This window comes from Colias philodice, chromosome 2, assembly GCF_061535455.1.
Source record: "Colias philodice isolate Cphi_HAF_F1 chromosome 2, ilColPhil1 Martin Lab GWU primary, whole genome shotgun sequence".
In the NCBI taxonomy this organism is placed as follows: domain Eukaryota; kingdom Metazoa; phylum Arthropoda; class Insecta; order Lepidoptera; family Pieridae; genus Colias; species Colias philodice.
This window is the reverse complement of record NC_143087.1, coordinates 11,501,988-11,519,105: the sequence shown is the minus strand read 5'-3', so window position 1 is coordinate 11,519,105 and position 17,118 is coordinate 11,501,988. Positions and strand designations below refer to the sequence as shown.

The following is a 17,118-nucleotide window of genomic DNA, read 5'->3' as shown; positions in this document are numbered from 1 at the left end:
CCGGCCGCATCCGTATTTACACACTTCACCGCTTTGCACATTCGACGCAAATGACCTTTTTTATTACATTTTCTACAAATGAAACTAGCGAACCGACACTCTGAAGACTTATGATTTTTGTAGCCGCACACTGAACACTTTTCTTTATTCTCACTATTGTTATTGTTATATGGCACTTTTTTCGCGATCTTGAACAAAGCGTCCGATGAATTTGGCGTAGCCGCAATGGCGGCCGCGCGCGCGCTGCGTAGATTCTCGACCAACTCCACTGCTCTGGCCAATGTCAACTCTCCCAGGTCCTGCACGTACAGCTTCTCTTTCTCAGGTCCAGGCAACATTCCCATAATAAACCGATCGCGCAACACCTCCTCTACATTACTGAAATTACAGTACGCTGTGAGGCCGCGAAGTCTCGCCGCCCATTGTTGCGCCGATTCCGTTGGTAGTTGTTCTGCCGAATAGAATTTATGCCGTTCCCCAAAACCAACTTGTTTCGGCGTGAAATGTGCATCTAAAAGACGTAGAATGTCTTCATATGGCACCTCTTGTAATTCTTTCGGCAACGCAAGGTCAGATGCCAACTTGTAGGTACTATCTGACAATGCACTGAGTAAGAACGCTCGTCTTTTCACTCCCAAGGGGTCTTTCACCGCATCTATGTCGTTCGCGATGAACCATTGAGCTATCCTGCTTTTGAAAGTCTTCCACGTTTGCAGACTGTGATCGAAATTGGATAAAATGCTCATATTCGAAAACGACATTTTGTTTAATTTTTTTATATCGCGGGTAACTCGTCGCCACTGATAGATATGCGGAAGGACACGAATGAAACGCTAGACGGCTGTTAACGTACTGACTTTAATTGACGTAAGATGACAACGTTACAGACATTAATGCACATACATAACAATACTATAATATTTTATCTTAAGATACTGTTATATTTTATACTAGCTTTCCACCCGCGGCTTCGCCCGCGCAGTCAAAGAAAAACCCGCATAGTACCCGTACCGGATTTCCGGGATAAAACCTATCCTATGTCCCGGGATAAAAAGTAGCCTATGTCCTTTCTCAGGTATCCAAAATATCTCTATACCAAATTTCACGCAAATTGGTTCAGTGGTTAAGGCGTGATTGAGTAACAGACAGACAGACAGAGTTACTTTCGCATTTATAATATTAGTATGGATTACAGTATCTTAAAGTATCCGGTATCAGCGTTCTGACCATCATTTTTCTTTTTGTCATTGCGTACTAAGATCCCTGTAGAACCGCCCGCGCCATCCTGTTACAAATGACCTGAAATTTTGTGGGTCATTTGTAACAGTCATTTATTTTATATTACAGATACTGTAATATAAAATATAACAGTATCTTAAGATAAAATATTATAGTATCTTCACCGTGTGTGACGCGCTTAATGGTGCATTTAGATCAAACGAGCGAATGCTCATTCTAACCCCACTATTTCATTACTTTAAGTGTAAACAGGCGTAGAGCATTCTTTCGTTGTTCTTAAAGCGTTCGAAAAGATTCTATGCAATGTTCTAATACTGAATAACACTGAATACGAGTTTTCGTTTATACTAAAAGATCACGAAATAATGCTCTTGCTCTAGCTCTAGCTCTATGTTCGTTAGATGTAAATGCACCGTAAGAATTACTTTTCGGTTGGGGGACAGCTTTAAGTGAAATTGTGTGTTATGTACGATTGTATAAGGGGTGTTTTTTGCAAATTGTACGAAAAGGTGCATTGTCTTAAATGTCGTTTGTTTAAATCACGGCCCTTTTCATTGTGAATAATTATTTTTTGAAATGAAAAAAAAAATACTCAAATATTTTGTCTGTACCTACATGTATATTTCTAATATACATGTGTGAATAAATTTATTATTTGTTCGGTTTCAAATTTTAAAATAATACTACAGGCTTCACCTAGTTTCACAAAAGACCTAGTGTTTGAACGGCAAAATGTATCATGTCAGATTTTAAATACCTATTAATTTTTTGAAATACCTCATCTTTACTAGAAAAAGACCTTGCGCCATCTAACATCAAAAACATCAAAGAAACACGTCAGTAAAACATAGCTAGATAAAATTCCAAGGGCACATAGGTACAAATCCTTACAAATACCTTCCACCCGAATTCTTATTCCCCTACATCTTCAAAGCTCTATTCAAATGATACCAGAATACGTCTCGTAAATTTAAGAAACTCCGCGTTTGAAAAAGATAATGAAAATAAAGTGACCCCGAAATGGTTGAATGGGAACGACGTAATTTAATTGAATCACTTTTTTGACGCTTTCTCGTATAATTTGCGGGCTTAAAGCGCTATTTGTGAACAGTTTATAGGTTTTAAATACTACTAAAATAAATGGTGGGCATTAACAGTGCGACTTTGTAATTATAATGTGTCTATATAATTATTAGACTACAGGCCCATGCTGAAAAAATTATGGGTCATTTGAACCACCAGGTGACCTATCTAGAACGATATAAGAGTATAAAATCACTTGTAAGCTGAGTGATGAGAATTCGAAAGTACAGGTAGATATTTTTTCACCTTGTCTCCATGATTTTTGTACGGCGTTGCGGAATAATGGATTAAAAGCAGTGTAGAAATAGTATGACACAAATTTACCCCGGCCAAATTCACTGTATAGACGCATCAAAAGGTATGTACTGCGAAATTAAATTCACTGCAGTTAGCAGAAAATTAACATTATCTAATAAATAATCAACTAAAACAATCGCCCCTCGTCATTTTAACAATTCTGTTTATACCCAGTCATTATAAGATAATAGTTTATTACGAAACATAAGGTATGCGAGTACAATTCGATGTATTGGCTGCCAACCAAAAGAATCACTTTTGGCATCTTGCCGCTGAATGTGAGGCGAAAGTTTGACATGTCTACCCGTGCCGGCTTAGCGCTGCCAACCGAGAAAACAATATTTTATCGGATAACTGGTCTATATATTACAAGACACAACGACCAAACTATAATACGAAATAACTGACAAATCGGTTTAAAAATGTAAACAAAATCTTTTGTAGTATACGTTGATTAACCTTTAAAATGTTTAAAAATGTAAAATATTACGAATAATAAGCTATACATTAAATATTTTTATTTCTTTAATGTTTTATGACTTATTTGTTAATATGCCAACCCTACGTCTCATTCAGAAAGATTTACGACACAAATAAAGTCGGAGCAAGTTAAAAAGTAATCAATAAGAACAAAGGAATCAGAAGTGAGACGTGGAATAGAAAATATTGCTATCATTTCTTACGAATAATTTCAAAATATACTTAATTATTTTAATTGTTATTTTATTTCCTAATAATATTAACGGTCACATCGTCAGTCTTGGCCAGCAAAAAATATAGCGGCGAAGTTATTTTTCCTGATGCAGATTCGGTCTAAATCTAGGACAAATATATTTTTGAAATACTAGGATTTTCATTAAGGGGGCGCATAAAGCAAAATAACCAATCTTCTATTAGATGATACGTGTAATATGCAAGACCAAATCTAAAAAATAAAATATATATCAAACTAGATGATATGTTCAACGATTCTGTTTAATCAAAAACATAAAATATTAAAATTTACTCGATAAAAAAAAATCACCAAGTTAGCTCTAATTTTCACACTTTTACGTTTTCTACTTGACATGGTAATACTTATTATGATTTTTTTTTCATAAACAATTATATTAAAACATTTGCAAGATATTTGTCAGAGCATTTTGTGTAATTACTTTTAGTTTTGGTTTTATCTGCGATAAACCACTTTTGGCGCTCTTTTTTTCTCGAGATAAACGTTTGATTTTGTCACGATAAAAGTGGTTTATCGCAGATAAAACCAAAACTCAAAGTAATTACACAAAATGCTCTGACAAATATCTTGCAAATGTTTTAATATAATTGTTTATGAAAAAAAAATCGTAATAAGTATTACCATGTCAAGTAGAAAACGTAAAAGTGTGAAAATTAGAGCTAACTTGGTGATTTTTTTTTATCGAGTAAATTTTAATATTTTATGTTTTTGATTAAACAGAATCGTTGAACATATCATCTAGTTTGATATATATTTTATTTTTTAGATTTGGTCTTGCATATTAAACGTATCATCTAATAGAAGATTGGTTATTTTGCTTTATGCGCCCCCTTAAAAAGCCCGTTTTAAAAGCGAATTTCGTGTTTAAAACTGTATCCATAGAAGTTTCATGTTAATAATCCCTTACTCTTAATTAAATCTCAAACGTATCTAACATTCGAGTCCTTTAAAGTCCCTCCTACACTTTTTCTTTGCTATTTAAATTTCGACCCAATCCCTTCCACTTAAAGTTTATTTACGATCGGACAATACAATGTGGCGTGACAGAAACTATTGAGGAGTACGCAGCGTTGTTAATGGCTCGTAATATTCGCGCCAATAAAGAATCGAATCTAAAATGAGACACTAATAGTTGCGTGTTTTTGCTAATGTTATGTCTATACACATTTATATATACATATTTTACATTGTTTCTAGCTATTGTCATGCAAGACTATTCTAATTCTGTTATTGTATTTTTTTACTTCATGTTGTTTTTTTAACAGTGCTTGTTTTTCTGACGTTACTCAACATAATTTCCGTACTTACAATAATACTATGGAGCTGGAAAATTCTCAAGTGCATTAAAATGTTGTGAAGTCGCAACGAAATTGGTACTTGAAGCAATTTCGTATTTTTACAAAGCCGTAGAGCTGCTCAGAATAAATTTATTGAAAAATAACATTTGAAAATGAGAAAGGGTTGCTAATGTACTAGTTACTTTGCAGCCGTAAAAGTAAGTATATTCCTTATAAATAATTTACTACGAAAGCAATATCCATGCTTCCTTATTTCACGACTTGCTGTATTTGTTATTTCAAGTCATTATCTACGTATGCCTTTCAGTAAAATTTATTTTATGGTAAAGAAAAAGGAGGAAACGAAACTTCACCGTTTTATAAATAGAGCAATTTGTCATGTAATAGCTGTCTCTTGTACTTGTACTATATTTGGACAAACTGAAACACAATTTTGGCTCAGATATACTATTTATTTACTATTTAAATATATATTATGCTAGCAAATTTTCAAGACCGATCACGACTACTCGTGTAATTTTTCAATGGCCATACTTTTTCTTATAGCATTTTCAATGTAATTTTTGCCGACCGTACATCGCATTTCGAATCGCTCCACTATTCGCACGGTGAGTACCGACTACCGACAGAACGTCTCCATTACACTCGTTTATGCGGTATCGGCTTATCGCGGCCCACACGCTCTGCGCAATGAATGCATAAGCAATCGGCTTTATCATCATCTTTAGTGGAATAGCACACGATAGCATGCTATGGGCGCAATGGTTACTTGTTAATTTCACAGGTTCGATGTTGAATAAAAGTATTGTTATAGGTATTACTCACAATTTTCTACTTTTACGACACAAAGGATCATCGCATACATTTTATATACAAATATGGATAAAATCTTTATTGAGCTTTTTCAACTAATGTGTTCAACAGCTCGATCGTTGAGATAATCTTTCGATCTTCTTGTACAAGTAAAAAGATTATTTATTTCAATCATATCATCGACCACCGAGTCTATATAGTTCTCAATACGCGACATCATATGGCACAAAAGATGTCCTACCACCTATAGCAATATCTACCAGAAATATGTTCTTATAATTGCCTACACAGCTAAATCTATGTCATACTATAACTATAATAAAAACGAAAAAAGCCTTACCTTCTTCAAGTCCTTATTAATGTCAGTGTCATCGGCTTTCCGCTTCTCGCAGGAGAGAATACAATTCTTGCCATTGTCCTTTTCGCCCTGTAACAAAGAAATGTACCTGATTAGATCCAGGAAATCGTTCCAGTTAGTTGTACCGTGGTTAAATGGATACGTCGGCATCGATTGCTTGTTTTGCTTGCTTGTTTAATAATAGAGATGTTATTTATAAGTACAGCGGGAGCAATGTAATATGTCGCTCAACGTTGACAATATATGGTATTTGACTAATTTTGGTAGATTGTTAAGGACATTATACTAGGAAATGATATGTTCCCTTAACAGTGTGTATTCTGTCTTTTAATAGGCAAATAAGTAAGTTATACTTTATGATCTTGTTACAAAGACAAGATATAACAACGTTTCATTCAACACACTTTTCAGTATATTTATTCCCAAAATACAAACCTACAATTTACTCGCTCAAGCTCACGTTTGCATAAAAATACCGTACAAATTTAACATTCTGGATACGCTCTAAATAACATTGTACAAAGGAGCCATAAAACTCGCGGAAAATATAGAAAAATAACGCGAATATCCCAGCACTAGACCAGTGATCTGTTGGGATTTCCACCGTGTACCGTAATACAATTTCTCGGGAACTTTTATTCTTATAAGATTTGACTGGAAAGCATTACATTTTACTCAAGATCTAGTAACTTGACTCGAGAGAGTTTCTTGATAAATAACGCTGGGTATATATTTAGGAGTTGGATACGAAATTTGTATTAATGTCATGTCTGTGTTACTAATGGTATAAATGAAAATACCACTACTAATGTACTAATCTTATCTTAATACTATTATAAAGGCGAAAGTTTGTATGGATGTATGGATGTTTGTTACTCTTTCACGTAAAAACTACTGAACCGATTACAATGAAATTTAGCACACATATAGAGGGTAACTTGAATTAACACATAGGATAGGTTTTATCCCGGAAATCCCACGGGATCGGGTTTTCCTTTGAAAACGCGGGCGAAGCCGCGGGCGGAAATCTAGTGGTTTATATTCCTTGTAAACAATGATAAAATTATGGTTTATTTCGGAACTCAATACAAATAAGACTGCGTATGAATGAACGGATATTTGTTTCTCCGCAACTCACAACGTTAACAAATTGGTATAATTGTCCTTATATACTTCTACAAAAGCTGTTTTTAAATGTAGATAAGGTTATTCTTATGTGGTAAGTGTTATTTTCCTTTAGACCAATTATTTTTAAATCTACTTATGTTATCCCAAACATTGGCTAATAAATAATATTCTGTAAAGCGCGTACCGAAATTCCCGCGTCGTTATAATAACAAAATTATTGAAATAAATCCGAGATATTTCATTAGACCGTTTCACCTGAGCTACTGCATTAATATAGAACGGCATTTATTGCGAGGGGGATGATGGCTCTGAGGCCACAAGTAAGTGACGCGATAAGCGGTTATGATAGAGGATAGGAATGAAGTGTGGAAGATTTTTTTTATATAAGGACATTAACAAAAAAATAAAGATCTGACAGAACAGGGGCAGAACATAGAAGTCCGAGCATATACAAGTTAGTAAAGAATATCTATTAGTGTAACAGATGTAAAATGATGCATCTGCCCCATATTATACAAGAGGAAACTGACTTCTACATAATTCCTTGATTGATTCTTGTTTTTAACAGTTTTACAGTTACAAGACAGCCTTCTTATACATATAAGTAATAACAAATTATGAAACTTATTGGTAAAAACCATGAATAATATAGTTATTGGAACATAACACTATAGTTGTAAATTATGCAAGCACATTAACATTATTTCACACATTTAACCTTCACGTGAGAATTAACCGCTGCCGCTTATTCCCCGCTCCGCTCATCGCTGGTACCATAACCTCTACCTTAAGGGGGCAAATCCCGAGATACATTCCTGTATTCATACCTCAATAATCTTTTGCGTGCGCGTCGGGCTCGGCGGCCATGGTCTCGAATCGTTCCACTCAGTGAGATAAACATTGGATTGTCTGATGAAAACGCAATGTACAAAACGGATGATAAAGAAAATGTGTGATATTACTCTGTGAGGTTTTATGCGGTCTCTGGGGTTATGTTGCTCTGTAATTTTGCTTGGAATAAAAATAAACTTGTCCTTAATTTTATTCTATAAAGATTTTGATTGTTTGAAATTAACTTTAATTGATAAATTCAAACTACTTATCTATTTACATTATAATTTTCTCGGTAGATATCAGTTGTACCTATTTTATATGAGCACAAGCATTAAAAGATAATTCTTCAGATAGGTATAAATAGCATAACATGGACAACAAAAGAAATCACACAAAAACACATTTTAATAGTTACTATGTATATCATATTATGGTTCACAATAATAATAATGTATAATAACCAATGATACCAAACACAATAAAGAGTGTAACTATAACACTATTACATTTTATTATTCATTTGTTACCCGAAATATTCTGAAATCTATCTATTAAATATATGTTTTCAATTGTACTTGGCACGCTATTCGGATTCGTAATCGTAGGATTCTCTCGATGTAAAGCCAACTTGCGATCTATGTTGAAAACATAAAATCATTGTTGATTTAGTGAAGACAAGCTCCACGGTTTGATAATGCCACGGAGGAATAGCATGAACGCGAGAATTGAATTGTATTTTCAAGGAAATAAAATTAACTATAAAATAATACTGGTATATATCTACTGGCGAATATTCTGGCCAAGTATTTAAAAGTATTATTATGAGTTCACGTTGTTATATGTACAAATATATAATAAACCTGGTTCGCCAAATATGTTGCTAAGAATTAAACTCGAGAACGGCGCGACCAATAAGGTTAAATTTATTAAACGTTTTTGTTAAGGATCAGGAATGTTCTTTTCGAGAGAAAAAGACATAAAAGGGGCGTGCTTAGGCGACGTATATGTTCTAATTTCTAATATTTACATTACGTGTTTTGCTAGATACTTTATAAAAGTAAAACAACAGGACGTAACGTGGGTGTAACTATATTAAGAAGTAGCTTTCCGCCCACAGCTTCGCTCGCGTAGTCAAAGGAAAGACCCATGGGAATGAGATGTTATTCCGCAGTAAAAAGTCTCAATAATTAAAAATATTAGTATAAATTATAATGTAACTCGCTCAGACTTCACCCTAAATTAATTATTACTAATCATAATTAATTAATAACTGTATTTGTCAAATCAAGTCTCGCTTTAATATTAACATAGGTCTTCAGTTAGACATTAGTGCTAATTATAATCAATTAATACAGAGAGATAAAGCCACTAGATTATCATCCACATTACATGATAGCTATTAATTGTTATAGATTACTAGCGGTCCACCCCGGCTATGCACGTGGTACATATTTAAGTTTTCTCTCCATAAGAACAATCCTCGTACTTCATGGAATATTATAAAAAAGAATTAACGAAATCGGTTCAACGGTTATCGAGTTATTCGCTTACCAACATATTTTGCGATTCATTTTGCACGCCTCATAAGCGAAGTGTTGAGGTGGGTACTACTGTCACTTCGCGCAAAACATCTGATTTTTCAAACTTAAAATGTCTTTATGTATCATACATTGCACTTGTAAGATAATACATACACACACATATTAAGAAAAAACACTATTTTTAACATTCATGATATTTTTGATGTCATTTTTGTTATTTAAACTAGTTAAAAAACAGTTTAAAAAAGTTCTGTCTTGGACGTCCGTGTGTCTGTATGTGCGGAGGATTTTCTTGTTAACACGATAGCGACCGAAATACTTTACTAATCGAGTCTTTTTTTTTCTCTTACGCTTGAGTATGCTCAGGAATAGAACCCTTTGATTTTTCAGGGTCTGATTCGATGTGGTTTAATTGTTATTAAATAAACAAAAATAATAATTAATAAATAATTATTAAAAAAAATTATTTATATCTATACTAATAATATAAAGCCGAAGAGTTTATTTGTTTGAACGCGCTAATTTCAGGAACTACCGGTCCGATTTGAAAAATTCTTTCGGTGTTAGATAGCCCATTTATCGAGGAAGGCTATATATTATCACGCTAAGAGCAACAGGAGCGGAGCAATGCGGGTGAAACCGCGGAGCACAGCTAGTTATAGATAAAATACCGTTATGAAAATAAATTCGAATATCGAATTATTTCATAATACTTATAAAACTGTAATCCTATGCCTAGCAGTTTAATATTTAGGACGAAATTCAAAAGAAACTTTCATATTTCACTAAGCCCTTGTAATCCAATTCATTGTTCATTTTACTTTGTACTTTTTCTCGAATTTCATTTATCTTCAGAAATTCCTGTTCTTAACTACAGATTAAATAATTACGACGTTAATTAATAAGTTAAAGGTTTACCTTTTATCATGCAAATGTATTCAATTTGGAATTTTATTATAAGTCTCCAACTTCGGAAAATATTAAGTCAAACTAATATTTTATAAATTAGAAGACTTTATAAGAAATGAATAAGGAAAAGATCATCTATAATAAAAATGAATCGCAAAATGTGTTGGAAAGCGCATAACTCGAGAACGGCTGAACCGATTTCGGTAATTATTTTTTATAATATACCTTGAAATAGATGGTTAACATAGAAGAGAAAACGTAAACATGTAGAACGGGCAAAGCTGCAGCAGATCGCTAGTTTCAAATATAGTTCTTATAAACACATAGCAGCTACGAAAATAAAAAATCATCACAAACCATACAATCAAATTCTCATAACCAAGCCAGGTTAAAGATAAAACATCACACTTCCTACTTTATCGCGTTTCCAACAAAAAAAAAACAAAAATTTTTTGTCGCTAAAACAATACATTCGCTACAGAATCAGAATATTTCAGGCACGCGCGAAGCAAAGCCGGTATAATGTGTATACGTTATTCATAACGAACATTTTCACCGGATTTCACGTGTTTATTTATGTACCGTCAACCGACTTAACGGTTTGTAAAAACATATGATTAAAACTCCATTTTCATATAATTTGTGACAAAACAAAAATTTTGTAATGTGTGAAAATCAGTTGAGCGCTTAGCATGTTAAGAGTCAGGAAGGATAATAAATTATTTATTAATTTATTATTAAAATAATGATAAAATAAAAATAATTATTGTCAAGTTGGTATACTCAAAGGTTTAATTAAAAAAAATCACGCAGTGTGCAATCTCCTCTATTGAAAAAGTCCTTGAAGAATGCTTGAAGACTTTGAATGGTTGAGATTTTTAATTATTTATTGAAGTGAAACTTCTTTATCGGGGTTGGAAAAAAATTTAGTGTAACATTTTTTCGTTACGCGTGACATTTTTCCGTTACGCGCCATCTTTTTCTTATCCCTACCACGCGTGATTCTACGTATTTCTGTAAAGTTGCATATAGTAAATTATTTTTTTAAAGAAGTTTCACTTCTTACGTGTGTACACTAGTACACGCACACATTTTTTTCCTTTCCTGCATAAGAGAAACAAATTCTATGATCTTGCAACTGTATGTCTACACATATAGTCGCCAATATATTTTTATTATACCTACAAAAATAATAAATAAAACCATAACCGTCGGAGTAATACCAATAATTAATTTCACACTATAATAATCAATAATAAACACATCCACGCGGAAAAATAAATCAACGCATTTACCTAGAAAGTACAAAATATTTATATTTTATTTCTTTACTTATGTCTGCCTTCAATAAAGAATAAAACAATTCTATAACTATATAGAAAATATAATAATTTAACACTTAACACAGTCACAAATCAATCTTCTACCTAGAGTGACCACACTTCATACAAGACGGGCTCATAAATAATATTGTAATGAACCCACTCGGTCATTCTCATACGCGATAAATCAAATAGGAGAAACGAGGGTAGACTGTCAAATCAATCCAGTCAGTGTGAGGGTGTTTGAAATAATCACCCCTTTCGACGCGTAATTTCATATTGTTTTTTACGTTCGTCGATCGATGTACGTTGAAGACTTGTGATTAAGTGTACTAGGAATTGAAAAAATTCGAATCGTAGTTTTATTTTAATAAGTTGGATGTTTATGTGTGAAAATTAGTCTGTGTATTCATTTCGACTATGAGGTATTTTGGTGTTAAGAAGCTCGAATTATTTCTATTGACAAAATAATATTTTTATGCCTACTTAGACTATAGAAAAATAAGCAGAGTTTGTTACATAAGCAATGTATTTTCTCACTTCTAAATTAAAAATTTATTAAAAGCATAAAGTTTATTTTAAAATTCAATTGGTTAAACAATAGCTTACCGTAATAAATTATTAACATAACAAATGTATAACAATAATAATACTTGTTTACTACAAAAACTGTTTACTTTACTTACTCTATTATAGCTACGTAAAAACTAAAAATAACGTAGCTAAAATAAAGTCATTACTGCGTCGAGAACGGCTACGTAGTGCTACGATCGATAGGTGCTACGCCGTGCAGGCCTACGTTGCTACGTGCAACAGTTTGATACACTTATAGGCGTAGCGGAAATCACTATATCAAGTTATAGCATGAGGAATATTTATTTGCAAGTAAAATTCTATTAGAATATCGAATGAGAATATTATCATAATCGATGTGAAAAATTCAAAGTACATGTGGTTAGTGCTTATTTCAAATCTATAAATTTAGTCATCAAGTTGTATTTGGTAGATTTGATTAGATAAATCAATAGGTGAAATATCGATTTTTAAAATAAAGTTAAAAATCCATACATAAACGTTTAATTTTGTTTTAATTTCCCTTCAAAATCATCACATACACATCGCTCGCTTATACAACATGTGTTGGGCGAAGACCCTTAGGAATAAAAAGGTAGGGAATAGTGCCCCTAGTAATTACGGCACATGCCAACATAGCTATAGACCCCAGTGTTTTCAATTAAGGGTCTTGTGCACTTCAAATTGAAAAGTTTTATAATTTCTCTCACCTTCTTGACTCGTATAATGATGCAGACTTATTATATGAACTATTTATAAGTAGTTATATATACTGTAAGTAGTTATATGTTATATACTGCCTTGATGAAAATTATAGAGACGGGGTTTAAGTTGAAGGATCTATTAATTCGTATAAATTGTAATTTACGTTTATTTTTTTAAAACGTCGCATTAAAATAGTAGTCCAACATTTTTGACAACTTAAAATACTCAACATTTTAAGGCCCTTCGCTCATGGAGCTACTCAAAAAGAACTAGTCACAAACTCAAATTACTAACGAGTTGCCTGAGCGTCACAGCCCATACATGTTCTATGGAGATTCGCACACGACGCGACTAGTTACTAACTGGTGAGTAAACGCGTTAGCAACAAATCACGCGCGACGCGTCGTGTCGGTCTCCACGCTACTGGTTTCCCGAGTTTCTTTGTTTTTTATGATAAAAATGAACGAGCAAACATTGACAAGTGACTGAAACCTTATAACTTGAGTAGCGTTGTATGCGAGATACAATTTGTAACTGGTTTGTAATCGTAATTACTGATTAGTTCAGTCATTTTTGAGTAGCTCCATGAGCGAAGGGCCTAAATAATACATTTAATTAGATTGTAACTTGTTTAAAACACTCTTGATTTTTGAATAAAATAAATGAATTTATTTCTTCGAACCTTTGATTTTAATTGCCTAATGTTAAGTTTTTACCTGCAATTTTTTAGCTGCAATTATGTCTTTATAGAAATCTTTCTAATAATTGCAGCTATTCCTTCTGTCAAAATATCCAAACAACTTCTATTAAAATCTTTTATAACATATGAGAAAATATTGACTTCTGCAGCGGCTGTTGTTGAAAGGTACCGGTATTAAACCTTTCAAGGATGCCATGTTACGCTACTAAAATTGCTTTTACATTTCATTAAAATGTGTGAAGTTCTTCAATCTGTGAAGCGAAAAGTTTATAAACGTATTTATACCGAGTATTGATAAGAACTTTAATATTATGAATGCGAAAGTGTTTTTTGTCTGTTTTTCACACGGTAGCTACAGATCAATATATGTATACCATAAAGTATGATTATGGGCAGATTATTCTGTACACGGTTAAACAGCTCGGTATCGTTATAACATAGATTTACCATTTACCACCGATTCAGATAGCAGTTTCTAAGGAGAAAAACCGGCAAGAAACTCGGGAACAGGGGGAAGAAAGCTAAAGAATAAAACTTGGATATAGCCAGTAACTAACTATAACATTTTCTTCCTAAGCAGCAGACATAATCTATATTGAAGATGGTTATAAATATGAATATTTATATTGGACGTATATTGGAAATTCGACCTACATGTATTGCTATCCTTATTTATTCCGAATGACAAGAAATGCGAATAAATATCGTGAAATAAATAACAGACTCAGATGTATTTGCTATGTCGGTTTCTGAACGTTGTTCCGTGAATTCGCAATACGATATATACAATAAATATATTTTTATGGGGTTATATTATATTATATACGGTAACGGTTCCAAATTGTATTGCTAAATGATCTATGATCAGCATTAAATCGTTATATTGAAAATATGGATGAACGTGATAATAATTTAACAAAATACATAATATATTTATATTATATATACAAAAGTTTATATCTATTTTTTTGGATATATGTATATCTAATCTAATTTTTTGGATATATATTTATATTTATACAAAAGATATTTGAATTATATGTCTAAAGTATATTATAATCTTCTCAGTTTAAAAAAGAACATCAAAACAGCCATTGTATCGTTCAAAATATTCGAATTTATTAACATAAAATATATTGTATTGATATTCAGAACGGTAAACCAATTAAAACAACAAACAAACACAAATTTTGTTTAAATCAAGCCCCCAGCTGAGTTCAAAGACACCTGCACACACAAAATCGCGTGACTGTCTTAAGTAAAGACATCGTATATATTGATGTGTGAGGTCTTAAGTTTTAAACTGAAAGCGATTTTTTATAAAAAAGAGCGTGTGTGCCGAGCACACATGTCAGAAGTGAAACTTCTTTGGCAACATTCAAAGATACCTAAATCGTCGCCTTACAACGTGACGTGACGGTATTGGTATGAAGCGACCTTGAAATTTTACTCTCAACGCGCTTAAAGAAGTTTCACACGATATTTTTTTCAATTGCGAAAATCGTGTCCAAGAATACATTTCGTATGTAAAAATCCTATAGTTTAATTTTAAATTGTAAATAATAAGCTTTATAAGCTAAATGTTTGTGTTATGCAATAACAGCTGATCAGATCGGTATGAAATTTGGTACGAATAAAAGAATATAGTATATTAATAGCACTTACAGGCTACTTTTATTTAATACCACGCGTATTAAGTCCTTCGTACTTTTCAAAACGCAAAGAATATAGAGCATTAAAAATTAAATCGTATTCCCAACGCTATAACGTCTACTTTCCACCACACACCATCACTCGTGACGTTCGCTCGTTAAGTTCAGAAAGGGGCAATTCTGCTCCTTTGCGAACAATTTGGCGAAAGAGTGATTCAAATTCATTGGTTCGACGAATTAAGACATGATCCTAAGGTTCAATTGAGTACTGAAAATTGTTGGCGTTATTTCAATTTTTTGTTGAAATTATTTAGTTGTAGCACTTTGCTAGCGAACTGTTTTATTTCTACTGCTTTCAGTTTTAATAAATAGTTAAAATGAGTATATTTTATAGTTAAATGAGTTTTTTTAAATTGAACTAGGTCACGCCCTACACACAAATTCAAGCGTGAACACACAAAATATGAATTAGTTAAAACATTTAACCCTGGAGGTTAATGATAGCAATACGTTTCCTTTCTAATAACGACACCGTTAAAACAAACAATTTATTATCATCCATACGTACAATCGCGAAGAGAATCTTACTCCGATTCGATAGAATAAGATTTCCCATGTCGGCTGGGCTGAATTCTTTGTACAGTCGAGTGCACATTTTATTTGATGACAGCACGGAATAATAGACCTTATTGTTGTATACTTTTGTATTTAATGGTGCGGAGACATCTGTTTTCGCGATCTGTTTGTTATTGAACGTTTGGTAGAAAATTATACTAAGATATTTTGAAGTGAAACTTGTTTAGGCGCGTTGAGAGTAAAATTTCAAGGTTGCGTTATGGCAATACCATTACGTCGTGCGTAAGGCGACGATTTTGGTAACTTTGAATCTTGCCAAAGAAGTTTTACTTCTGACACGTGTGCTCGGCACACACGCTGCTTTTTTGTTGGTTCAAATAATGAAACATGTCTTTCTTCTATAAAGCGTGACAGTTTCTGATAATGTTTGTTTTCTTCTGAATTATAGGAATTAGATGAAATTATGTCTGTGCCAAACATATTATAATATTTTAAATCTTAGTTTTTTCCCTACACCACGAAAGTTAACCGCGGCCAGAAACTTGTAATTGCAGTGAAACATATTTACAATTAATATTCAAAACATATTTGTAAAACAAATTTTATTGAAACTAACATAGGTATTTTTTTTATTTATAAATTTCACCATAGTTAAAAGCACAAACGTGCTTTAGCTTACCACAAGCGCTTAATCCCAAAATTAACAGTATCCATTACATAAAAATATAAACAATAATTAACTTTAACCAAATCCCCGGTGGTCCGACATTAGGCAATTTGTAAGAGGATCCCAAAAATTAAACTGTCAAGTACTCAAATGTGCGTGTGCGCAAGATTGATGCGAAAAAATCGAGCAAAAGTTAACCAAATTACAAGTTACAAGAGCACGTAAATTACCTGTCATTGATTTGATTTGTTAATTTAATATGAACATTTTTGGTTCAACGGTTTTGGAGGAATTTTGGTATGCATTGTGATGCTTATTTTGAGAATATTATGTTATTATGAATTTATGTTCCTTTCATCTACACTAATATTATAAAGAGGAAAACTTTGTTTGTTTGTTTGTTTGTTTGATTGTAATGAATAGGCTCATAAACTACTGGACCGATTTTAAAAATTCTTTCACCATTCGAAAGCTACATTATCCACGAGTAACATAGGCTAGGTTTTATCCCGGAAATCCCACGGGAACGGGAACTATACGGGTTTTTCTTTGAAAACGCGGGCGAAGCCGCAGGCGGAAAGCTAGTTTTATATAAATACGATTCCATTTGTGTATTTACAGTACATATTTGTATAGGTATACTATTTTGTAGCTATAATTTAATATTCCTATGTATTCTTAATTACTTTT

General features: G+C 32.8%; 1 protein-coding gene and 1 long non-coding RNA gene across 7 annotated transcripts in view; one reads left to right on the top strand and one right to left on the bottom strand.

Annotated features, from left to right (window-relative positions):
- The window catches only part of LOC149490773 (uncharacterized), an 819,148-nt gene that overhangs the window by 231,050 nt on the left and 570,980 nt on the right, over window positions 1–17,118 (top strand). The gene's annotated exons all lie outside the window — the stretch shown is intronic.
- The window catches only part of LOC149490796 (pseudouridylate synthase RPUSD2-like), a 376,734-nt gene that overhangs the window by 29,101 nt on the left and 330,515 nt on the right, over window positions 1–17,118 (bottom strand). For all 6 annotated transcript variants that reach the window (XM_089709028.1, XM_089709022.1, XM_089708998.1 and 3 more), the window contains one exon: window positions 5,804–5,890. In XM_089709028.1, the coding sequence (XP_089565154.1) occupies window positions 5,804–5,890 (87 nt within the window). The remainder of the gene's footprint in view (window positions 1–5,803; window positions 5,891–17,118) is intronic.